The 25,177-nt window shown below is 50.1% G+C and overlaps 1 protein-coding gene across 1 annotated transcript in view; it reads left to right on the top strand.

Moving 5' to 3' along the window:
- Positions 1 to 16,997, top strand: part of Lzts1 (leucine zipper tumor suppressor 1) — a 56,233-nt gene extending 39,236 nt beyond the window's left edge. Inside the window, exons 2-4 of the mRNA XM_052162815.1 lie at positions 6,589 to 7,069; positions 9,139 to 9,936; positions 13,627 to 16,997. Of these exons, the coding sequence (XP_052018775.1) occupies positions 6,725 to 7,069; positions 9,139 to 9,936; positions 13,627 to 14,283 (1,800 nt within the window). The 5' untranslated portion in view covers positions 6,589 to 6,724 and the 3' untranslated portion in view covers positions 14,284 to 16,997. The remainder of the gene's footprint in view (positions 1 to 6,588; positions 7,070 to 9,138; positions 9,937 to 13,626) is intronic.
- Positions 16,998 to 25,177: the final 8,180 nt, after the last annotated feature.

The following is a 25,177-nucleotide window of genomic DNA, read 5'->3' as shown; positions in this document are numbered from 1 at the left end:
GGAGAGAGAGCTTGGGGTAAGGGGTTGGGGAAAATGTGGGATGGGAGTTCAACTCTGCTCTGTTTTATTTCTAAAATCAACATATCAGCATTTTAATAATTGTCAATACTTCATGGAGTACTTGAGTTAGGGTTTTTTTTTTCTTTTTAATTTTAATATTTATTTTCTGAGCTGGGTGGTGGTGGCAGGAGCACAGGCCTTTGATTCCAGCACTCAGGAGGCAGAGGAAGATGAATCTGAGTTCAAGGCCAGCCTGGACTACTGAGTGAGTTCCAGGACAGCCAGGGCTGCACCGAGGAGCCCTGTCTCAGAAAAACAAAAAATAAAAATAAAACAAACAACAACAAAATATTTATTTCCCATGAATGAGTGGTTTGCCTCTTGTGTGTGTGTGTGTGTGTGTGTGTGTGTGTGTGTGTATACTTTGTGTATTCCTGGTACTCTTAGGGATTAGAAGAAGCTGTTGGATCCCCCAGAGCAGAAGTTACAGATTGCTATGAGCCACAATGTGGGTTCTGGGAACACAGTCAGGTCCTTTCTTAGCCTTTCCACTCCCTTGGGTTGATTTTGTAAGTTTCTGATTAAAAAAAAAAATGTATTAAAATAAGAATGAAACACAAGAATGAAGGGGGCATAGTGGACTCCCAGGCACCAGACCAGCCAACTTGAGACATAGCACGCTGATGGAAACTAGGGTCCTCTCCATCCAAATACTTGGTGACCCCAACTCTTTATTTTCCTAAGACAGGCCCTTGCTATGTAGGCCAGGCTGTTCCTGAACGAATTACTCTCTTCCCTCCTGAGGAAACCATCATGCCTGGTTTTGGCATTCCTTTGGAAGTCAGCCTCATCCATGCCCACATCTTGGGAACTCAGGCAGCTGAGTTTGAAGTTGTGAGGGAACTGAGGCCATGCCACTTATTATTTTGGCCTATTCGCCATGTCCTTGCCCCCATCTCCCATAATTCCCATCCCCAGAGAGAAGCAGCCGAGTCAAGTCCATAATCCAAGGTTAAACTTTCTCCCCAAAGTTCTTCCTGGAGTGCCCAGAGCTGCATATATTCATGTATTTAAACTAATTAATCAAGGACTTGGGCATTAGTGGCAAAGGAACACTTGGAAGACATAGCCAGGAGGTATTTTTCTGACAAGGGAACAGTAATTCTTATTAAATTCTCAAAGCCTAAAACACAAAAGTGAAGCAATTTCAGCTTCATGTTGTGATTGGAAACCCCATGAGTGGGGTCTGTGTGGGACTCCATGTGTGGGGACTGTGGCACTGGGTACTTCTCACACAGTATCCTTGACAGTTCTTCCTGGAAACATCAAGAGCTGGTGACTTGGCTGTGAGGGTCAGACCAGAAGCCAATTTGTCCTTATCTACTTCACCCCCTCCAGCCAAGACTGTTGATGTTTTGTCTAAGCTCCACCCCACACCTACCTGGCAATAGCCAGGTACGCCCCGCCCCATAGATCTGGCCCACTATAAGAGGGGCTACTTGCTCCTCCTCTCTCTCTTTGCTCTCCACTCTCCCACATACTCTCACCTCTCTGCCCCTTGGGCTTCCCCCACCTCCACGAGGTCATAGCCGGCCTCCACTCCACTTCTCTACTCTCTCTCTCTCTCTCTCTCTCTCCCACTAACTCCCATCCCCTACTCTGAATAAACTCTATTCTATACCATGCCTGTGTGTGTGTGGTTCCTCAGGGGCAGAGGTGCCCAGGCAAGGGCCCGCCTGGACACCTTCCCCCACGCCTCCGAGCCACACTCCTCTAACCCCCTATCCTCTCCCTTTTTAAGTAGCCCTTCTTATAGTGGGCCAGATCTCTGGGGCGGGGCATACTTGGCTCTTGCCAGGTAGGTGTGGGGTGGAACTTAGACAAAACATCAACAAAGACCCCTCCCACAGAAGAATGGAGAGCCGTGGGAAAGAGAGAACCAAGTGGACAGCTAGGGCCTGCTCATCCTGAGCTTGGCCGCGGACTTCTGGCTGTGTTAGGGAGAGGGAAAGGATACAAATGCATGGATGCCCAGAACCTCTGCCCTAACCTGACCCTGTGTGTGTTATGGGCCAGGGCTAACAGCTTCAGGCCAGGGGAAGGAAGCTGGCTTGGAGTTCAGACAGACTCCTTTCCTCTCCTTCCACATTCTGGAAGGGGATAAACAGGAACGGACCATATCTGCTTCTGCCCTTATTTCCTTCAGATAGGACAGTGCAGAACACGAATAAAGAAGGAGCGGCAGAGGTGTCTCACCCCTGTTCTTACCTAAGGGTCAGAAGTGAGGGCTTTGGTTATCTAGACCATTTCCTGTACTGGTGTAGCGAGACTCAGTGCAGGCTGGGGCTGGAGGAAGGTGACTTCTTCAGCTAACAGGAACTCATCTCTGACGTTCCTAAGACCTCACACTGTCTAGGCTACCCTACCACGTTTAGAGAGGCTTCTTCCCTCTTCTTTCCCCCCTCCAAAGTCTCTTAAGCTCTCTGTGGCCTCTGCTTTCTCCCTTGGCCAGTGAAGACTTGCTTCGAGGGCTTTGGAACGTGCCTCTTTGCCCTGTCCTTGAAGAGGAGAGAGGAAGCAAGTCTCATGGGGGTGAATTACAACCACATTTGCCAGAGTCCTCTCTGATTTGACGGGTAGAACAAGTCTAGACACTTAGGGAGAAATAAGCTTGCTTTCAAGTGAATCCTAGAGTAACCTTGATCTTTACAGCTCCCTGAGTGTTAAGACTGAGGGTGGTGTGCAGAATGTATGGGTTAAGGGACTGGGCTGCTGTCCTTGGGTCCAAAGGTCATCCTTTGTCCACCCATCCCCTTAACTCCCAGTGTTCTTTGTCTTCTTCCAATTCTGAGAACCCAGCACAAAACTTGTGCACAGTGAGCCACCCAGGCCGCCACCCAGGGTGCCTGGAACTGTCTTGGTATTTGTACTTAAAGGAATTGCAGGTGTGGCCGGAGGCTCTGGCACTCACTCTCTTCTTTAGATTCTTTCTCAACCCCAGAAATTCACCTTGGTCACTGGGACAGGAACCAAACATCTCTGAGTCTACATCCCCACAGCATGTGGTAGCACGATCTGTGTTTACCTATCAGATGGTGACATGCAGACGGAAGGCTCTAGCCCTTCATTCTCAGCGGTGAGCTGCCTGACCAAGCTCCCTGAGCTGCTGACTCATCTCCCTCAGTTTTGGTTTGGGAGTTACAGATACAAAGTATTCGATTGCCGCTGAGTTCAGGCTCTGGCAGAGCTATGCGCCATAGACTGCATTTTAAAGTAAGAGTGCTACAGGCTACAGCAAATATTAGAAAAGAATGTAAAAGCCGGGGGTGGTGGCGTACGCCTGTAATCCCAGCACTTTGGGAGGCAGAGGCAGGCGGATTTCTGAGTTCAAGACAAGCCTGGTCTACAGAGTGAGTTCCAGGACAGACAGGGCTATACAGAGAAACCCTGTCTCAGGAAGGAAGGAAAGAAGGAAGGAAGGAAGGAAGGAAGGAAGGAAGGAAGGAAGGAAGGAAGGAAAAAAGAAAGAAAGAAAGAAAGAAAGAAAGAAAGAAAGAAAGAAAGAAAGAAAGAAAGAAAGAAAGAAAGAAAGAAAGAAAGAAAGAAAGAAAATAATGTAAAAATGTTTTATAGAAACCTGGTAAGGGGTTGTGCTTTTCTAAGGTAACAGGAGGGGAGCTGAGAACGAGAGACGAGTGTGACTTCCATGGAGCCGTAAGAAGGCTGGGCTGGCCAGCGGCCTGTGAGCACACCCTCAGTGGACAAAGCGCCTGTGCTCAGTGCCCCGAGAGAAGCAGTGGGGCTGTTTCTGGGGATGTCAGCAGAGGATGCAGGATGTGGAGAGGAGCCTTACGGTTTACGGTAAAAACTGCAGGAAGCTTGGAAGGGTTTGCATGGTAGACATACAGTGTTTGTGATGTGTGTAACTAACAAATGGAGAAAAGCTCTGGCCATGTCACCTTTGATTCACGAGCCAGCTGAGAGAAGAAGGCAGGCATAGCAGAGCCACAAGCACGTTTGTTCTGAATGTCTGTCACTTACCGTCCTTGTTGCTGGACTAGAACACCCTGGCGGGGGTTACTTAAGGGAGTGTGAGAGGGTCACAGCCTATCAAGGCAGGGAAGGCGTGGTGGCCAGAGTATGTAGCTGGGGCTCTGCACAGCTTTTGGACTTGTTGCTGCTGCTGTTGTTGGTTTTGTTTGTTTTTTGGCATGTATATGTGTATATGTGTTCTGTGTGTATATATGTTTTGCATGTTGACATGTAAGTGCCCATGTATCCATATATGTAAGGAGGCTAGAAGTTGATATGCATCCTTCTTGGTCTGAGCTCTCTCTTGGGCTTGTTGATTCCAGTCAGGTTGCTCTGAGCTTCTTCGTGAGCACTACAGGTGGGTGCCATGCCAGCCCTATGTACATGGGTTCCGAGATTCTGAACTCTATGGTGATTAGCCTGAAGCCTCCCCCCACCCCCTACCCCCAGCACATGATGCTCCCATGATCCACTTGGGCATTCTGTGGCCCATTCAGGATCAATGTCCCAATTTAAAGCAGATAAAAGAACACAGGTCTGTTCTGCACTGTGTGTCTTAGGGAGCTGGTTGTCACTTTCCCCGGGATTCAACCTCATGTCTTCTGACTGAGAAATACATCTTCCCCCTGTATAGCACTCACTATCTTTTGGAAATGAATGATTTCACTTACTCGTGTGTGTGTGTGTGTGTGTGTGTGTGTGTGTGTGTGTGTGGCACTGATGTGTTGTTGAGTTTTTGCTATTTGAAGAATTGATTACAAAGGTAGATTCCTATTACTTTTAATTTTTTTAAAGATGTATTTATTATTATATGTAAATACACTGTAGCTGTCTTCAGACACTCCAGAAGAGGGCTTCAGCTCTCATTACAGATGGTTGTGAGCCACCATGTGGTTGCTGGGATTTGAACTCAGGACCTTTGGGAGAGCAGTCAGTATTCTTAACCACTGAGCCATCTCACCAGCCCTACTTTTAACTTTTTTTAAGTTTTATAAGTTTTTAGTTACTGTGCAAAGCTGCAGTGAGGTCATTAAATTCCCAAGTTATGGGCAGCAGTGGCATAACTAAGGATCCAAACCAACTTGATCATGTTCTGTAAGACCCGATAAAAGCGGGCGCCCCAGCACCCCATGCCTTGGAAGGTGACACTCAAATCACTTGCGAGAAACGGTCTCGATGCAATAGTAAGAGGATTTTTTATTCCAGAGCTCTGGGGTCCACAGTCATATACCGCGCAGGGGTAGAGGACTGTGGGACCCTGTGCAACTGAGGTCAGGGGTATTTAAAGGGGAAAAATCACAAGGCAAGGGGTGGAGGACAAAGTGGAGGACAAAAATCACAAACAAGGCAAGGGGTGGAGGACAAATTATGCACGGAATGGGGAAGTACAGAACGAGGAAGTCAGGCAATAGTTTATGCCTTAAGGAAGGTTAGAGATTATCTGGAGCAAACGTCCTTGGGGCATTGTATAGTTAAACATTGGAACTAGAACAAGGTGGGCTATCTTTCTCAAGCTGAAAGCAGAAAAACAAGTTACTCTGTGCTAGGCTAGTTGTTTAGGGGCCTAAGAACATTGAGTTGGGGTCTCTCAGTTCATTTCAGAGTTCAAGGCCACAATTGCTCCTTCCCCTTTCTTCCCTTCAGCCCTCTCCCACCAAACCTTTATTCCCACCACTCTGTCAAAAGCACTCTTGTCAGTGACACCTGCCTGTGGTGACCTCTTCCAGGGACTGAGTCTCATTTGCAAACTTAAGCATCACACTGACATCAGCATCTGGATGGATTAGGTCCTTTCTTCACTATTGATTTTCTTGATTTTCTTGCGCTGTCTCTCAGCTTCCTGCCTCCTGCGCTTGCTCCTGACTCTCCTCAAACTTCCTTTCCAACTATCTCTACAGAGTGGCATCCTTTGCCCGGAATTCTGAGGCTCCAGTGCCTCCCTCACAGCCTACATAGCCTTGCCATCAGCCCAGGTGCCCAGTGAGTTTTCTAAACTTATGGTATTAAACCATATCTTTGTTCTTCAGCCCAACTCACCCACAGTGCTCAGCTTGGGATCTTTCTTGTTTTCAATGAGTGACAAATCCTTGCTTCTGGCTGCTCATAAAAACATTAACATTAAAAAATTTCTAATTCTTGAAGTTTCGAATATGTAAATACTGAGGGGGTACATCTAAACTCTGGTACTCCCTGGGTATACAGAACTGTGTCCTCTCTTCTTAAGCTCCCTACATAAGCATCCTGATTTCTCCTTGACATAGTACTTGAAATGGGTCCTATAGATTAGGTATGGACTGCCTATCCATATGACACTACAAATGACTCCCACAATCATATGCAATACCCCGGTTTCCACTGTATGCCCAATACATAGGACAGCGGCTCACCCTAACACGCTGATATCATCAGAATGTTAATAGACTCATAGACGAGGCAGAGCTTGGCACTGGCATACACCTTGATACCATCTAGGTTCATGATAGGCCTAGCACTCCTGAAATCATCACGATGACAGTGCTGTGCCTAGATCTATGACCTCTCTGTGTCTCTTCCCAGGTCCATGACTCTCCCAGGCTCTGAGAAGCTCTTGCTCTGACCACAGTCCCCTCCCTGGCTGGGCCAGGACTACGTTTTGCTGCTTCAGTCTCTCCAGGCCCCTCCAGCACCCTGCAGGCCTTGGTTTCTTGCCACCATGGGCAGTGTGAGCAGCCTCATCTCAGGCCACAGTTTCCACAGCAAGCACTGCCGTGCCTCACAGTACAAGCTGCGCAAATCCTCCCACCTCAAGAAGCTCAATCGCTACTCAGATGGCCTGCTGAGGTTCGGCTTCTCCCAGGACTCAGGGCGTGGCAAGTCCAGCTCCAAAATGGGCAAAAGTGAAGACTTCTTCTACATCAAAGTCAGCCAGAAGGCCCGAGGCTCCCATCGTCCAGACTACACAGCCCTGTCCAGTGGGGACATGGGGGGCCAGACTGGAGTAGATTTCGATCCAGCCACCCCACCAAAGCTCATGCCCTTCTCCAATCAACTAGAAATGGTAAGTGAGGTTCTTTGACACAGGTGTTTGGGTAGAAAGGGGGATGAGAGGTGGTGGGGATGAGTACCCTGATACCCAAGTGTCTTGATCTCCAAGAGGCCCGATCAGCACTGGTGAGAGCAGAAGTATTTGGCCTCACTGCAGAGATCAAAAGTCTATCCCTAAACCAGAAATCTTAGGTTGGCCCTGCAGTGAAGAGCAGAGGAGAAATTCAAGGCTTTCTGAGCTCTACTGGGACATAACCTGCAAGGTTCATGTAGGCCAAATGGCAGCAAGTTCACAGGCCAGGAAGGAAGAGAGGCTGTTATCACCTGGAAGACGGGGCAGGAAGATGGGGGTGCTCTCTAGGGCCTTCTGGAGGTGGGTGCTCTCACGGGTGCCCTACCTGTGGTTTCTAGTCCCTTAGCTAGAGGGGGATTTTGTTCTTATGAAATGAGCAGGGATGCCCACGAAGAGCTCCGGTGTTGGGAGATCCAGCTCCTCCGACAGTTCAGTCCCCTGAAACCTGTCTACTACTGCTGCACACTGGAAACAGTTCACCCGTTCAGTCGCCACGCTCACTCTGTGGCACAGTCAATGGCTTTAAAGCACAGGTTAAATACCACTTACCTGAGATGCCCGGGGACGGAGTACCAGAGGTCTCAGGGTTGGTGCCTTTCAGATGATGAACTATTTGCACAGGCATAACGAGATCTCCAATAACAACAATCATTTATGTTTTGTATATATCTGACTCATGAAAGCACACAATGATTAGCAATGTTTTAAATAATTTATACAGAAAGCAAAACCTCTTAATGTGTGGATTTTTCCGCTCTTAGCATCGTGTCTGGACTCAAACGCTTGCAGATTCTGGGACATTTCAGATCTGAGATTATTTTAGGACCAGGATGCTCAACCTAGAATAAGAAAGGTGCCTGTGTTTGTGCAAAACCTTCTAAACAAAGGCCTTGTGAGAGGTGGAGTGGTCCACTGAGGGAAACTGCAAGTCTCAGGATTGCTATTCCAAAGGACCTGAACTAGAAGCAGCTAGTGGCTTACAGTCTTATGCTAGGCTCAGTGGAAGAGGTGGAGGACATGCGAGTGATGAACTTTTTCAGTCTGCGTCTGTCCATACCGCACAGACCTTAGTCCCACCTCGCCGCTCTAGAAGGCTGGGGCCAGGTGGCAGTGATTGCTACTAGCACAGTGCCTAGGCCATCACTGAAGGCTTTCTTAGATACAGAGGTGGTGTGTGTGTGTGTGTATGTGTTTGAGACAGGATCCCACTATATAGCCCCGGCTGCCTGGAACTCATGATATACACCAAGGTGGCCTAGAAGTCACAGAAATCTGCCTGCTTCTGCATCTCAAGTTATGTGACTGTAGAAGGATGGGTCATTATGTCCAGCTTTAAGAGTCTTGTCATTGTCATCCTCTCCTCCTCTTCTTCCTCCTCCTTCTTCCTCTTCTCCTTCCTCTTAAAAAGATTTGTTTATTTTTATTTTATGAGTATGAGTTTTTGCCTGCATGTGTCTATGTGTACCATGTGTGTGCCTGGTACCCACTGGGGCCAGAAGAGTGTATCAGACCCCTTGGAACTGGAGTTACAAAATGGTCATGTGCTACCACCTGAGTGTGGAGAATAGCATCTAGGTCCTCTGGGAGAGCAGCTAACGCTCTTAACCGCTGCCTGCAGCTCCCTCTGAGGGTTTCTTGAGAATGGTGGACTGAGGAGGGTGAAAAGGCCCAGCTATTGAGGGCTTGCCGCCAAGCCGGAAAGCCAGAAAACCTGACTTCCACACAGCGGAAGGAGAGGACTCCTGTAAGTTGTTCTCATCTCCATGTGTATTCTGTGGTATGTGTATATACACGTACTCACGTGTACACACGTGGACATAAGAGAGGTATTCCATACTCAGCCAGTCCAGAGCAGTGGACACCATTTTCGCTATCAGCCAAGAAGGGTTTCACTTGGGCTCCCAGCGCAGGTGGGCTCCTGAGGGTTGCACACGTGCACCCAACAGTGAGAGAAGGTAAGGTGACTGTGGCAGAGAAGCTCAGGTCTGTGTGATCCTTTGTTTCCCCAGAGTTCAGACAAGGGGGCGGTGAGGCCCACCGCCTTCAAGCCCGTGCTGCCTCGGTCGGGAGCTATACTTCACTCTTCACCGGAGAGTACCAGCCACCAGCTTCATCCCATGCCTCCAGATAAGCCCAAGGAGCAGGAGCTGAAGCCAGGCCTGTGCTCCGGGGCACTGTCTGACTCAGGCCGGAACTCCATGTCCAGCCTGCCCACGCACAGCACCACCAGCAGCTACCAGCTGGATCCTCTGGTCACCCCTGTGGGGCCTACCAGCCGTTTCGGGGGCTCAGCTCACAACATCACACAAGGCATCATCCTCCAGGACAGTAATATGATGAGCCTGAAGGCCCTGTCATTCTCTGACGGGGGCAGCAAGCTGGCTCACCCAGGCAAGGTAGAGAAGGGCTCCTCCTGTGTGCGGTCCCCACTCTCCACGGACGAGTGCACCATCCAGGAGCTGGAGCAGAAGCTGCTGCGGAGGGAGACCGCACTACAGAAGCTACAGCGCAGTTTCGATGAGAAGGAGTTTGCCTCTGGCCAGACCTTCGAGGAGCGGCCGCGGCGGACTAGAGACGAACTGGAGTGCCTGGAACCCAAGGGCAAGCTGAAACCAGCCTCTCAGAAGAGCCAGCGCACGCAGCAGGTGCTCCAGCTGCAGGTGCTGCAGTTGCAGCAGGAGAAACGGCAGCTAAGGCAGGAGCTCGAGAGCCTGATGAAGGAGCAGGACCTGCTGGAGACCAAGCTGAGGTCCTACGAGCGGGAGAAAACCAACTTCGCCCCTGCACTGGAGGAGACCCAGTGGGAGGTAAGACCGTGGGATACGGTAAAGTCCTGCCGAGCCTCTGCTGATGTCCACCACGTCCATGCCGGCCGAGTGGTATCAACACCGAGTGCTCAGGCCAATGCGGCTAAAGAGACAGCTTTATGACCAAGGAAGGGACTCCTGAGGGAACTAGCACCGGGATGCTCTGAGTTAGCTCTGTGTTTCTTGCTCATTCCTAAAGGACTTTGGGGTTAGGTGAGTGTGGCTAGGCGGCGTGGGGGGAAGGTGTCCAGGTGGGCCCTTGCCTGGGCACCTCTGCCCCTGAGGGACCACACACACACAGACATGGTATAGAATAGAGTTTATTCAGAATAGGGGATGGGAGTTAGTGGTAGAGAGAGTGAGGTAGAGAGAGAGGGGGGGGGGAGTGGAGGCCGCTATGACCACGTGGAGGGGGTGGGGAAGAGCCCCAGGGGCAGAGAGGTGAGAGAGTGTGGGAGAGCAGAGAGCAAAAAGAGAGAGGAGGAGCAAGTAGCCCCTCTTATAGTGGGCCGATCTCTGGGGCAGGGCATACCTGGCTATTGCCAGGTAGGTGTGGGGTGGAGCTTAGACAAAACCCCAACAATTCCATCATCATATCATCCTCGAGGAGCCTAGCCTTTGGTGGAAAGCCAAAACCAGACAAGGGAGGCCCAGCCAGGCTGCCTAAGGGTTGACACCTGTGTTTGTCGGGTCTGAGAAGGACTAGGCCTATTTGGTGCTTTTGGGGAAGAGAGTGCTAACTGTGGTTAGTGCTAGTCTCAGTGATGGAACTGCCCTTCTTGGCCGAGGTGTAAGTAGTGATTCTACTTGGTCAGCTGAGATTTAAACGCGGGGGAGGCAGACAAGGGACACACACTTGGTCACATTTGGGTGGCTGGTTGTTTGTTTGTTTTGCTGTTGTGGTTTGTTTGATACTACGGTAAAACCTGGGGCCTCACATTTGCTAGAAAAGCACTCCATCGCTGAGGTATTCCTCCATCGCTGAGGTATTCCTCAGCCCTTCCGTCACTTTGGAGGGACTCCTGTGAGTCTGGCCTGGCTGGAGAGCAGTCGGGGTCCCCGCATATCCCGCGCGTATCCTGCTAGTAGGAGAGCATCCTTTTTCCCTGAGTAGTGCACTCCCCCCCCCCCCCCACACACACACACACTCCCATGGCACAGGCAGGCAGGCAGAGTGTGTGTACATCAGTGCTGTCACACACTCCAGAGACTTCTGATTGTCGTCAAGAGACAACAGTCGTACTATCTGTATGGGTTAGCGTCGGGTCTGGACGGGGTGGCACACTATCGTAGCCCTGACTGCTCAGAGCTTCCTGTCTTCACCCTGTCAAGTGACAAGTAGTCACAAGACATGTGAGGAAAGGAAGCTTTTGTGTGTAAGTCGTGAGTGTTGGTCTTTGTCATTCATCATCATGGTCCAGTCGAACTAAGCTGGATATTGCCATGATCTTATTCCTGCTTTGGCTAGTCAGAATACTTAGCAAAACAACAACAACAACAACAACAATAATAATAATGAAAGGGTAGTAAATAATGACAGAAAATTGCTATAAACCCATTTCATTTACAGAGACTATGTTCTTTCATCTAATCCTTATAATCATATTGTGATGTAGGAATGTTAACAGTTTTTCAGTTTATAATTAAGAAAACTGACATAGAGATTAGCTATGATAGCTGGTTAAGTGATTTGGCTAGCATCTTATACATATTAAATAGATGCTAAGATTTAATTGTAAGAAAATGGACCAGAAGTTCGAGTTTTTATTATTTATTGGGGGAGGGGCAGCACATACTACAACCCAAATGTGGAGGTCAAATGTCAGCTTTTCAAAGTTGTTTCTTTCTTTCCACCATGTGGGGCTCAGGGATGGAGCTCATCAGGGTTGGAGACAAAGGCGTTTGCCCTGTGGGACATTTCACCAGCACCACCCCCAGAGTTCACATTTCTAATTGCATGTTGTCTCCATGACAATGTGTGCCAGTGTCACCTGGTTCATAAGTGATCCAATCTGGATTCAAAGCCTGTGCTTACTGTGACTTTGTCCTAACTCTCTCTACCAAACTAATGTAGGCCTGCCCGGTGTGTTACTCAAGCTGTTTTGGTTTGGTCATTGTAACAAAATGTAGAAGTTCACTACAAGAATTTCCTCTGCCTCACACTGGTGGAGGTTTTGCTTCATGTTCACAGACCTTGGCTGACAGACCTTGTTGCTTTGGGCCTGTGATGAAGTAGTGTGTCCTGGTGGAGCCTGTGGCCATGCGAGTGTCATGGGCAGGAAGCAAAGGTGAAAACAAAGAAGGGTCCAGAGTCTGACAGTCCCCTCAGGGGCCAGTGACCTAAACACCTTCCACCAGGCCTAACTTCTTACAGGTTCCACTAGCTCTGCTCTCAATGTTACCACACTGGAGAACTCTAACACCCAGGTTTTGAGAGACATTCAAGATCTGCACTTGGCCTTGTCAAGAAGTTCTGGGCTCTGTGCATGATGGTGAGGTGTTCCCCTCTACATTAGGAAAAAATGGGAAGCTTTATAGGGAGATGAAAAGGGGAAATATGGGGTTTTGTGCCAAGAGTCCATTCTGAGATGCAAGGCCCCAGTTGTCATTGTCCTTCTTCTTCTTCTTCTTCTTCTTCTTCTTCTTCTTCTTCTTCTTCTTCTTCTTCTTCTTCTTCTTCTTCTTCTTCTTCTTCTTCTTCTTCTTCTTCTTCTTCTTCTTCTTCTTCCCCTTCCCCTCCTCCTCCTCCTCTTCCTCCTCCTCTTCCTCCTCCTCTTCTTCCTCCTCTTCCTCCTCCCCCCTCCCCTCCCCCTCCCCCCTGTTTCTGTTCCTCCCCTTCTCCCCTTCCTCCCCCTCCCCTCCCTCTCCCCCCTCCTTTTCCTCCCCTTCCCCTCCCCCTCCTCTTCCCTCTCCTCCTTCCTTTTGGCTTATGGTGGGGATCAAACCCATGGCTTCATGCATATACTAGGCATGCACTTTTATAAAAAACAAAACAAAACCTTTTCTTTTCTTTGATGCTTTCTTTCTTTTTTTAGTGAGAAGTGGGAGGAGGTATCTGAGACATGCTTGATGTGTATAGGCTGGTGTGTACTACCACTCCAAATCATATCATGACCCCAAATAAAGCTATGTTCTCAAAGTGCCAAGGCCCCAGAGACACAATGATCTGACCCAACTCTGGTCCAACTTTGATGGCCAGTGGGTGTTGAAGTGGTAGAGAAGCCAGGAAGGGAGGAAGACCATTCATTATTTGGCAGATGGGTACTGGACATGCCTGTGGGCCAGGTTGTATGGCTAGCTTTGGGGGACAATAGGACATGGTAAAATGGTCCTACCCCATAGTTGGATGCAGGGTGAGGTTTGGGTTTTGCTCCCTGAAGCCAATATCCATGGTATTATAGGTGGGTGGTAGAGCTGGGAGCAGTGGACAGAGTAAGCAGGTGGTGATTGAATTGCATATAACCTTGGGTTGGGGCACAGACTGGCATGTGGAGCCTGAACTGGACACGAGGGAGGCACTTGGAAATGCATGCAAGAAAAACAGGTTGTCTACATGCAAAAGAACTGTATTTGAGGTGTGTTGTCAGGAGCAGCCTGAACCCTTTAGGAAGTAGTGATATCATCTTGGTTCGGATAATGCCAATCCCTTCTGGCATTGATTCTCACCCTTTCTCACCCCACCCTTGGCAGGTGTGCCAGAAGTCAGGGGAGATCTCTCTTCTGAAGCAACAGCTCAAAGAGTCCCAAATGGAGGTGAACACTAAGGCCAGCGAGATCCTCAGTCTGAAGGCGCAGCTGAAGGACACCCGGGGCAAGCTGGATGGAATGGAGCTGAAGACACAGGACTTGGAGAGTGCCCTGCGCACCAAGGGGCTGGAGCTGGAGGTCTGTGAGAACGAACTGCAGCGCAAGAAGAATGAGGCGGAGCTGCTGAGAGAGAAGGTGAACCTTCTAGAGCAGGAGCTGCTGGAGCTGAGGGCCCAGGCTGCCCTGCATCCGGCACCCCTGGGCCCTCCAGGGGTGGGGCTCACTTTCTCAGAGGACATCCCTGCTCTGCAGCGCGAGCTGGACCGGCTGCGGGCTGAGCTGAAGGAGGAGAGGCAAGGCCACGACCAGATGTCCTCAGGATTCCAGCACGAGCGCTTGGTGTGGAAAGAAGAGAAGGAGAAAGTGATCCAGTACCAAAAGCAGCTGCAGCAGAGCTACTTGGCCATGTACCAGCGCAACCAGCGCCTGGAGAAGGCCCTGCAGCAGCTGGCCCGTGCGGATGTGGCAGGGGAGCCCTTTGAAATTGACCTGGAGGGAGCTGACATCCCCTATGAGGATATCATAGCCACTGAGATCTGAGAGGCTGCCTAGGGATGGGGGGCTGGGGACCCCAGAAAGCAGGGAGGGCTGAGCTTGTTCAAAGAGACATTTTGAGCCCCTCTGAGAGAAGCCACCTCTGGTAGAGGTCCCCACACAGCCTTTCCTCCCTTCCTGCCTTTTTCAGCCTAACTAACCCTGCTGCTTCTAAGACCTTGATCTGCGAGCCCCAAGCTCTCCTAGAGAGGAGCTTTATGTGCTGGTTGAGGTGTCTCTCAACTTTGGTCTCATTCAAAGTCGTGAGAGAGACACTCCATCAGGAAAGGGGGCAACTGACATGCAGGCCAAGTGGCCACCCAAGGACAGAAACATTTTCCCTGTCATCCCTAACCCCCGTGATCCCCTGGGCGTGTTGGGATGCCTTTGGGAATAGAAAGAAGCCATTGTGTAACCAGAGGCCTTGGGCCCTGTCTTCTCTGCAGCCTGTTCTTCTGTCTGTGGAGGTGGAGGGGTTGTGTTGCCACCTTGTTGAGCCAGAACACCACGGGAGGAAGAGGCGGGCGGGCAGCCTGGCCTTCCTGGGTCTCGAGAGGTCTGGGTAGGATGTAAAGGGAAAGAACCAAAGCAGAAAAGGAGTCGAGTCTAAAATGAGCTGCATGGCCCCTTTGATCCCAGTGGTCACTCTTTTCAAAGCCATAGGCACTGGGGCCCCAGGTGGGGCACAGGGAAATGGCGTGAGCTGTAGATTCCCGGCTGTGCCAGGGATCCTCCTCAGCAGCCAGCACCAGGCTTGCGCTCTCGGATCCAGAAGAGTCCATCCACTTAGAGAGTGTACTGGGAGCTGCTCATCCGCCTCCCTTGTCTGAAGCCCAAGTCAGCAGTAATCTCTTCCCCTTACAGTCTCCACAGATTGGGAAGGTCCCTAGAGTGCAGTAGGCCGCAGTCCAGGTGGGAGAGATACAGCGTGCAGACAAAGAGCCTTATAAATATCTCCAGCCACCCGCTCTCCTCCCTCCATGTGGCAGCACCCCATGTTGTAAGAATTTCGTCTAGAAAGCAGCATGTGAGCCTGTGGGAGCCTGGCCTTGCCTTTTGAAGATATCCAGATCTAAGAGCAGAGGGAAGTGCAGTTGCTTAGTTGAAGGAATTGTCTTCTCTCGCCTTCCCCCTTCCATTCTGTGTTTTCCAAAGCAAGCCAGATCAAGCAGGCAGCCGAGCTGCTCCATATTCTATTTTTGGCCCTTACCACAGCTGTTGTTGGTAGGGCACCCAGCCCTTGCTGGATTCCTGTGCCACGTGCTTGCCTGGTGGGCGGGACCCAGGATGGAAGGGAGGGTCTGCGTGCTCGGCAGTCCAGGAAGCCACCAGTGTTCTACCTCCCTAAGGCTGGTCCTTAAGAGTCTCTGGGTCCCCAGGCCTAGTGACCTTGTCTTCCCATGGGCTTTCTTCCCTTCCGAGTGTCTGCTGGCTAGGTGTCTCCCCTGGAGGTGGCCCTGCTTTCTGTTCCGGGGGTTAGGTTGGCCCTCTCCTACTACTGACGTTCAATGGCACACGATTCTCTGGTCTACCATTGCCCGTAATCACATGCTCACTTAAACCTGGGATCTACAGGCCAAAGATGAGTCCCCCAACTTGCAGGGTCATAGCCTCCACTGAGGAGGTCACAGCCCAGTTTAAAAAGTCCATGGCCCTCAGTTCTTCGTTGTGTACCAGTCTGTGCCTTGTTTGAGTCTTTCCAATTGAGACTGTCCAACAGAGGGAAAGAAAGATGGAGGTTAGCTGCCGCTCCCTAGATTGAAGGACCCCTTCCTCTGGAAGAACAGCCAGAAGTTCATTGCTATGCCATGGAGTCCTTGCCCAGGAAGAAGCAAATAGCAGACCTGGGGCAGGCCTGTGCTCTGTATCTGTGCAGGGTGCCTTCTATTCACAGGACGTTCTGCCCACGTCACTGCCCAGTAGCCCTGCCCTGGTCATCTTTGAGACCTCTGCCTGGGAACTGTTCAACTTTTAAGATGGCAGATACCTTCCCGAGACTGCTATCAGCCTGAGACCCCCAGGTAGCTCCAAGATGCAGCTGTGCTATAACCTAACGCCTTGCCTTCCTTCCTATGTGCTTTCTTCTTTCCTTGTCTGTCCTCAAGCATCCTCACTATTTGTGGTCCACGCCCATGCTGGATGGCGAGACAGAACAGTGACTGAACAGGTGTCGGGTGCAGGGGCAGACAATAGCCCGCCCTGCTGTTTCTTGGGTCCATACTGCTTCCCAGAGGTGTCTGGTTCCGGAGTGTTGCTGCTGTCGGAGGGAAGAACAGCAGCTAGCATCACCTCACAAGGTGTCCCGACTCCCACGGGGTACCTCCTTGCTTGATTTTGTCCTCCCCAGTTACACTTGAGCTTCACCATGGTAACTGTTGGGCAGGCCTGGCATCACTCCGCTCATCATCTCGTCTCTGGCTTGGGCTGTGTCTCAGGTAAGAGAGATGTCCAAGGGAAGGCCAGGCTGGACCAGAGGTTTCCCTAGGACCCGAGATCTCCTCAGATGCCACATAACAGGCCACAGAGCCTCTCGGCGGAGACCGCTTTCCCTTGGCAGAGGCTGGCTTCGGAAGACTAAGTACGCAGTTATTTTTCTCTTCTTTGTTTCTGGTTTGCTTTGCTCTTGATGACTTCATTGTGCTTTATTTTTGAAGTTTTTTGTTGGCTCTGTAAACTATTTCTGCTAATTTTATGTTTTTATTTATGAATAAAGAATGCCATTTCTCATGTCTTCACGGTCACTTTTGTCTCTTCATGCTAATCTCTGCTCCTCTGCTATGGTATGCCAGGCAATTCCTGGTCATCTCTCCCTTTGGAACCAGAAAGCCAGTGTCCCTTTGTGCCAGCTGGGGTGTTCCTCACTTAGAACCCTTGAGGAAGGCAGCTCTGTGGCCTGGGGAACCCTGACTTCACCAGTCTGGTGATCTTACTTGTGACATGGTCAGCCTCTGACTGACCCAGAGGAAGGAAGGAGGAGACTGAAAGGGCTTAAGCAAAACCCACGGTGTTTCTCAACCGAAGTCACGGCACCAAATGAAGGGGCTTAAAAAGAGAGGATTGGGGGTTAAGAGAGTGTGGCATGGCGGTGTGGGGGAAGGGGATGCCCAGGCAGGCCCCTGTCCAGGCACCTCTTCTCCCTGAGGGACTTCACACACACAGGCATGGTATAGAATAGAGTTTATTCAGGGTAGAGGATGGGAGTTAGTGGTAGAGAAAGGCAGAGAGAGAGAGAGAGAGAGAGAGAGAGAGAGAGAGAGAGAGAGAGAGAATAGAGAAGTGGAGTAGAAGCTGGCCATGACCAGTGGGGGCGGGGGGAGGAGAGCCCAAGGGGCAGAGAGGTGAGAGAGGGTGGGAGAGCAGAGAGAACAAAGAGAGAGATGAGGGGCAAGTAGCCCCTTTTATAGGGGGCCAGATCTATGGGGGGGGGCATACCTGGCTATTGCCAGGTAGGTGTGGGGTGGAGCTTAGACAGAATACCAACAGAGACCAGGGGCCAGTGACTTCACAAGCGTGCCCCTTCCCAACCCCAGCCTCCCCCTCCTCCCTCCACCAGCTGCTGGCCTCCTAGTCAGCCTTCGGCCCGGTGCATATGGCTTTTTGGCAAGGGACTAGAGTAACTATTGTCACTCCTCCAGGCCCCTAGGTGAGAGTGCTGAGTGCAGCCACCATCTGTCCTGCCTGCCTGGAACTAACTACTCCCCCACCCCACCCCCACCCCCACCCCGCACAGACACTTACTCTCCAGTCCACCTTGACGCACATTCCCTGTTTTGAGTTCAAATCCTAAACTTCAAAGATAGCCACTATGGTAGCAGAAAAGAGAGACACACAAAGAGAATGGAAGGCCTATAGGCATAAAACAATGCCTCGGAAGGTCAGTAAAGGCTGCTGTTGGGGAAGGTGGCCGGGATTTCTTTCTAGCCCCAGCTAGGACTATGCTATTCATAATAGCCCTACACGAACAGGACACTGGATGACTGGCCCCTCCTCTTCACGGGGGGGGGGGGGGGGGGGGGACAGGCCCAGGGGAATTAGGCAGGAGAGCCACGCTGCCAACTTTAGCATAAGCCTGCAAGTTTTGGCAGCTTCCACTCTAACATTCTTGAGAGCCCTGGGTTGCCACATCAGAAACCTCTTATTCTGCTGGTGCAAGAACTCTTATCCCAGCATCCCAGCTAGAACCACCCAGGACCAGCCAAAGCCACATGACATGCATCAGGGATTTCTTTAGAGACCCTGCCACCGTTCCTGACCCTCAGAACCACGACACTTAAAAAAAATTTTTTTTTTAAGATTTATTTATTTTCATATACAAAAGCAGAACTCTGCCAAGGTTGCCTCAAGGCAGAGAGACAGCAAAATGGGGAGCAGTTTATCTCCCCCACAGCAGCTCCTCATCCCATTTTGATCCAAATGAGAGAGAGAGAGAGAGAGAGAGAGAGAGAGAGAGAGAGAGAGAGAGGAGGAGGAAAGAGAGAGAACACTTCTGACAGCAAGCCACCCAGTCCTCAGCCTCCGCCAGGCTGTGCAGACAGCACACAGTCGCAGCAGATATTTTTATCCAACTGTCTTAAAGTCTGTGCACTCCATGTGTGAGGAGGGAGGCCGGCCAGCCCGTGAGCATCCCTGAGCATCTAAGCAGCATGTCTTTGCTCAGTTAATTCTGGAAGGCCATGCTGTCCCCAAGTCCCACTCCCCCCCCCCCCCAAGTGTGGCCAGCCTCTCCTTCCTGAGTGCTGGGATCAAAGACATTTGCCACCATTCCCAGCACTCTCAGCTGGAGTTCAAGGTCAGCCTGCTCTATATAGAGGAGGATATAAAAGAGACTCTGTCTCAAAAACAAAACAAAACAAAACAAACAAAACAAAACAAAAAAAACCCAAAAACAAACAAACAAAAAAACCCAAAAGAATCCTTTCTTCTTAGGGAGTTTACATTCTACAAGCAAACAGGCTTTACAAGGGTCATAAGCAGCGTGGTTCATGCTGGCTGTGTAGACAGTGATGTGTCTGAAGGGGATGTGGCAAGGCCATTGCTACAGAAAAAGGGAAATCTCAGCTTGGATCACCCCTCAAGTCCTTTCTCTTAAGGGTCTCTTGCCTCAGGGCCTCAGTAGACACCTTCCTAGTGAGGGAACCCACAGTTCTCCTCTGACTGCTGTGCCCTGGGCTGCTGTCCCACTCCCCAGTCTCCACCTGGGTAACTGATAACTTCGCCGGCCTTCCATCTAAAACAAGCCGTATCGCCTCCATTGGAAAGCTTCAGGCATTGCATGTGTTCTTCTGTGCACAGAAGTGGAGGTATAGTGATGTGGTGGGATCCTTGCAGAGAAGCTAAAGAGTCAATACAGCTCCTTTGCTTCTTTTTAGATAAATTAATTTTAAAAAATAATCCAGTGGTGGGGATGAAATCCAGGGCCTTGCACACAGCAAGCAAATGACAAGGAAATGTTGGGCTTCAAGGAATTCGTCTATAGATATTGTTGCTATTGTTTGCTTGGGGAGGCGTTAGCCACACTAGGCAGAAGTTGGTTCAGCCTGTTGTGTGATCCATACTTCCTGCCCAGCTCTGTTCTACCAGCCTTGCCTTGGGCTTTAGAAGCAAGCTACAGCTGACCCCTCACCCTCTCACCTTCCCTATCCAATCAGATCCTGGATCCTGCAGGGCCCACCCGGTCCTCACGGTCATCCTCTGCCTACATCTGGTGGCCAATCTGAGCCTATCAGGGAGTCAGAGAACATTCCAGATATCCTCAGCACTTAGAAATATAGCCCCCTGTCTGTAGTAGATACAAAACCAAGGCCCAGATAACAGCAGATGTCTGATGGGTTTTGAGATCAAAAAGGCTGGTTAACCATAGACCAGATCACCTTGACCCCATGGCTGACTCCATTTGCAATCTGTCTCATTCTGGCCCATTAACCCATGCCTGCCAACAGGTGTATGCTCCCCAGAGTCCCTCCACCAAGCCTCCTGTCAAACCCCTCCCACCGATCAGAAGTTCAGCCCTCGTGGCAGTCTTCACTGACTCCCTGTTTACTGGGTCTCGCCTGTGTCTCAGCAAACAGTCACAAGGTTCAGAGGGTTCCCTAAAAGACATTTAACCAACCCGGAGGGATTTTTCTCTAATCACCATCCAAAGGAGCCCAGTGCGCCCTTCAAGCCTGGCCTCATCTCTGACCCCCACCCCAGCATGATGCAGTGATTCACTGCAGAATCTGAGCAGGCTAAGTTCCTGCAGAGTCCCTGGTGCTGCAGAGCAGCGAAGTAGTTACTGAACCTCTTTGTGACTCAGAGGATTGTTGGACAATTAAATGTGATATGTTATCACCAACACCTCTGCGTGTTAGCATAGCCATTCATTGGTGTAACGTCACCGGTTCAGGTCCTGGTGGAGCCCTGCTGAATCTCTGCCCTGTGAGAGCATCTATTCTCATCTCCAGCACCTTGCAGTATTTTTTTTCTCCTCTGCTCTCAGTTCTAGAAGACTGGTTTGTTGGGGGCAAGGCTCTGGGTGAGATGGCACAGGAACAAGAAAGGAACAGAGAGGGATTTGCTTGGGGAGGTGGCGTGTGTGGTGGAGCAGCCTGTGACCCTGAGTCCCCAAAGGGTGAGTCCTAGCACACACTGAGCAAGATCCCTGCTCAGATCTTCCAGCTCTGTCACGAAGTGCCAGCCTGAGCATGGTCACACACACACACACACACACACACACACTCACACTCTCTCTCTCTCTCTCTCACACACACACACACACACACACACACACACACTCACACTCTCTCTCACACACACACACACTCACACACACACACTCTCACACACACACACACTCACACACACACACACACACACACACACACACACACACACACACATGCGAGCACGAGCACACACACAGTCACACAGTCATGCTCCAGTTGCTTCATTTGCTGCTAACTGAGAGCTAAGAAGGTTCATGATAGAATTTGTTTTTTGTTTGTTTGCTTTTTATAATATTTTTATTGATTATTTGGGAATTCTACATAATGAAACCAGAGCACACTCACTTGCCAGCATTCCCAGGTCAGCCTGCCATTCCACACACACACACACACACACACACACACACACACACACACACACACACACACCGCCTCAAAAAAAAATGAGAATAAGAAAAAGGAAAAAACCCAGTCCAACTTGTGTTGTCTGTCCATATACTCAGGCTCAAGGTCAGACTCCTAGTAGCTAGCTGGCCCTTTAAGGAAAACTGAGTCTTTCCCTACCCAGCCCTTCGGAAGCCATCAGTTGTGGTGAGCCACACTTCTGCTTTCTTATTACAAGTTTAAGAGTTCTCTTTGGTGACTTTCTGTCTAGGCTATTGCCTGGGGGCAGGGTGTGTGTGTGTGTGTGTGTGTGTGTGTGTGTGTGTGTGTGTGTGTGTGTGTGAATGACGTAGGGTGGAGGTACAGGTTGTCAGGACAGAATTTGTAATCAGTATCAGGTGAGGCAAGTCAAATTCCTCATTCCAAAAATAACAGGGCAATGTGCCTGCCTGGCTGTCACTCAGATGGTATCTCCTGGGCGACAGGGTCACATAAAGTGGAGACCCTGTCCTAGTCCAAGGGTCCCCTTTGTTCCAGGCAGGGACTCTTAAGCTCAGCGGGTAGTGTAGTATTTTATAAAAAAAAAAAAAAAAAAGAAAGAAAAGGAGGCGAGGGCTATGTTTGGTGGAGGTGCAGGATGGTGTGGAAATAGAGCTTATTTAGGGCATGGCGAGGGGAATTGAGAGGGTAGGAGAGAGAGAGAAAGAGAGAGAGAGAGAGAGAGAGAGAGAGAGAGAGAGAGAGAGAGAGAGAGAGAGAGAGAGAGAAGAGGAATAAGCTGGCCATGAACACGTGGAGAAAGAGAGGGAAGGGGAGAGATGACAGAGGAGGAAGAGGGGTAAGAGAGCAAGAGAGCAGCCAGGCAGTGGTGGCACACGCTGTAATCTCAGCACTTGGGAGGCAGAGGCAGGCGGATTTCTGAGTTCGAGGCCAACCTGGTCTACAGAGTGAGTTCCAGGACAGCCAGGTCTACACAGAGAAACCCTGTGGGTGGGGGAGCGGGGAAGAGATCAAGAGAGGAGAAGAGAGTGGGAGGTGAGTCAGGCACACCTGGCCCAGAAGGAATGCTAACAGGCGGGGGTCACTGATGACTGTCTTCTGGCTGAGGCTGGGGGATAGCCCAAGCTTCTCACTTGCTTTTGGTTCCTCTGTGAATTTTCCTTGTGAAGGTCAGGTGACCTTCTCGATGCAATCCTGGGGTTAAGGCACAGCTTCAGGCCTGCTCCCTTGTAGGGACTTAGGGAAGCCGATGTCAGGGCCACTTGGTTCTTCTCCACCCCTCCCTCATCTTGTCCCAGTGGTCTGAAGTGGTCCGGTTTTTAGAGTCCTGGAAAACGCCACCCTGGGGCTGGGATCTTGACCTGTCCTGCCGGGCTTTTCATCTTCACTGCCCTATGAAGAATCCTTGAGGACATCTGTCCAAGCCCCAACTCTAGTCCGTGAAGCACCGGCTCAGTGTGGATAGAGCACCTCATACCCTGGTAACCCCAACAGCGTTGCCAGGCAGTTCCCAGCCCTCCTACCTCGTGGAGGCAAACACTTTCCAGGAAAATGCTGGCTCTGGTGCCCACCTGGCTAGGCCCCAAAGACCAACTTAGCAAGCAGAAGGGGCTACACCCATGCCAACTGGCCAGCTCTGAATGGGGGCTGGCATCACAGAGAGACATGAGTTCTAGAGAAAACCAAGTCAGGTCCACAGTCCAGAGCTCTGCTTCTATTCCCAACCATCTGGTCACTAAGGAAGTGGAGTCTTGGGCACAGCTCCACAGGACAGCTTCGATGTGTCCTAGATGGGCAGGGTTGTCCCTTCTTATAGATTGCCAAGGACACAGTCACATGGAAAAAAGAAAAACCCTGTTTTCAAATCACTTCTTGCACACAGACACCCGACGTGACATATGTCTACATGATGCTGTCTTAAGTTAATGTTGAAAACTGGAGTAGAAGATGAGGCAGGGGCTGGAGAGATGGCTCAGCGGTTAAGAGCACTGATGGCTCTTCCAGAGGTCCTGAGTTCAATTCCCAGCAACCACATGGTGGCTCACAACCGTCTGTAATGGGATCCTTAATGGGATCTGATACCCTCTTCTGGTGTGTCTGGAGACAGCTACAGTGTACTCATATAAATAAATAAATAAATAAATCTTAAAAAAAAAAAAGATGAGGCAGTTATTTTAGTGTGTGTATAAAGTGTGGAGTGTGAGTGTGTGGATTTGTGAATGTTTGTGGGTATGTGTATCAGTGACCTCTCGGTGCTGTGACAAAGCACATGACCTCAGTGACTCATGAGAGTTTTATTTGGACTTGGGATTGCAGAGGGTTGTGGTCCTTGATAGCAGGGGTCGTAGCGTGGAAGCAGGGTGTAGGCATGGTGTCTGGAGAAGCAGTCTGGGAGATCACATTTTAAAGCAGAGAGATGGAAAAGGCCCAAGTCATTAAACTCTCAAGTCCTCATCCCCAGCGATACACTTCCTTCAGCGAGGCGAGATCTCCAAAACCTCCCCCAACAGCACCACCAGCTGGGAACTAAGTACATGGATCAGTCACTCCACCACAGTAGGGACGTGCATAGATGTAGATATGCAAGGGTGTGGATGTTTATGTGTGTGCACATACATGCTCATGTATGGATGCCTATATATGTAGGGTAATGAAAATGTGTATATATGCATGTGAATATAGATGTGTATAGGTATGGATAAGTATGTGTGTATATATTCATGTATATGTGGGTCAGTGTGGATGTATACATTTGTACACAGAGGGACATGTATTAGAAGTACACACACATATGTGACTGTGGGTATAGATGTGTGGATTTTTATTCATGTGGATGTATACATATGCCTCGTTCCTTTTTCAGCATGCTCTGAAAAGCACACTAGCTGAGACACAGATTCTTCCTCTGCCTGTCCCTGCCTGCCGTGGCCTTCACAGGCAGCCAGGCTGTAAGAGGTTTGTTTGGCAAGAACCCGCCAGATCGCTGGGATCTTGTGTGTAGGGAGCTGGAGCCTTACGTTTCAAGGGGTTTTCTCAAAGTCTTTTGAGAGGATCCAACTAATAATACAGCTCCCTGACTGGCTTCTGTCTAACCTGCACCAGAAACCCTTTCACTGGAAAAGGACGTGCCGGAACTCCCTTGGGCAACCCCAGTGGCTCCTGGTTTTGTTTTGACAGATTACAGTCCAATTATAGACATCCTAAAATACATGTTTCTCAATTTTGAGAAATAGAGATACAGGATCACTCAGCAACCACTGAACAATGACATTCCAAAGCAGGCCAGAATCCTCAGTCCTGCCATCTCTAGGATGCTGAAAAGCCACACCCACACTGTGTCTATCTCTTCCTCTCAGCCTCCTCTTTCTATAAACCCCTGTGCTTCCCTTCGACGCACGTTAAAAATGCACTCAGGAACTTGAAATCAGCTTCACACGGGTCCATTCTGACATTCTTTTCTACAGCAAAACCAAGATACAGTCTTGTCTACATAGGGTTTCTAAAGCAGGGCTCCTCAGGCTGCTGACTGAGGAGTTGGTCACCCTGACCAAGATTCCTTAATGAGGCATAACTCTTGCATTTTATTTCAATTTAACCTCACTGTAATTGTTGGTATTTAGTCTGGGCTCTGCCCCACAGTTACCTGGCAACAGCCAGGTGTGCCTGACTCAGTATAATAGGGGCTGCCCCCCCCCCACTCTCTTGCTCCCTCTCCTTACCCTCTCTCTCCTCATTTCCCTCTTGCCTCTCTCTCTTCCTCCTCTACCTTCTTCTTCTTGTTCTTCTTCTTGTTCTTCTTCTTCTCCTTCTTC

This window comes from Apodemus sylvaticus, chromosome 18, assembly GCF_947179515.1.
Source record: "Apodemus sylvaticus chromosome 18, mApoSyl1.1, whole genome shotgun sequence".
Classification (NCBI taxonomy): domain Eukaryota; kingdom Metazoa; phylum Chordata; class Mammalia; order Rodentia; family Muridae; genus Apodemus; species Apodemus sylvaticus.
The sequence above is the reverse complement of the archived record's forward strand: the minus strand, read 5'-3'. Positions and strand labels throughout refer to the sequence as shown.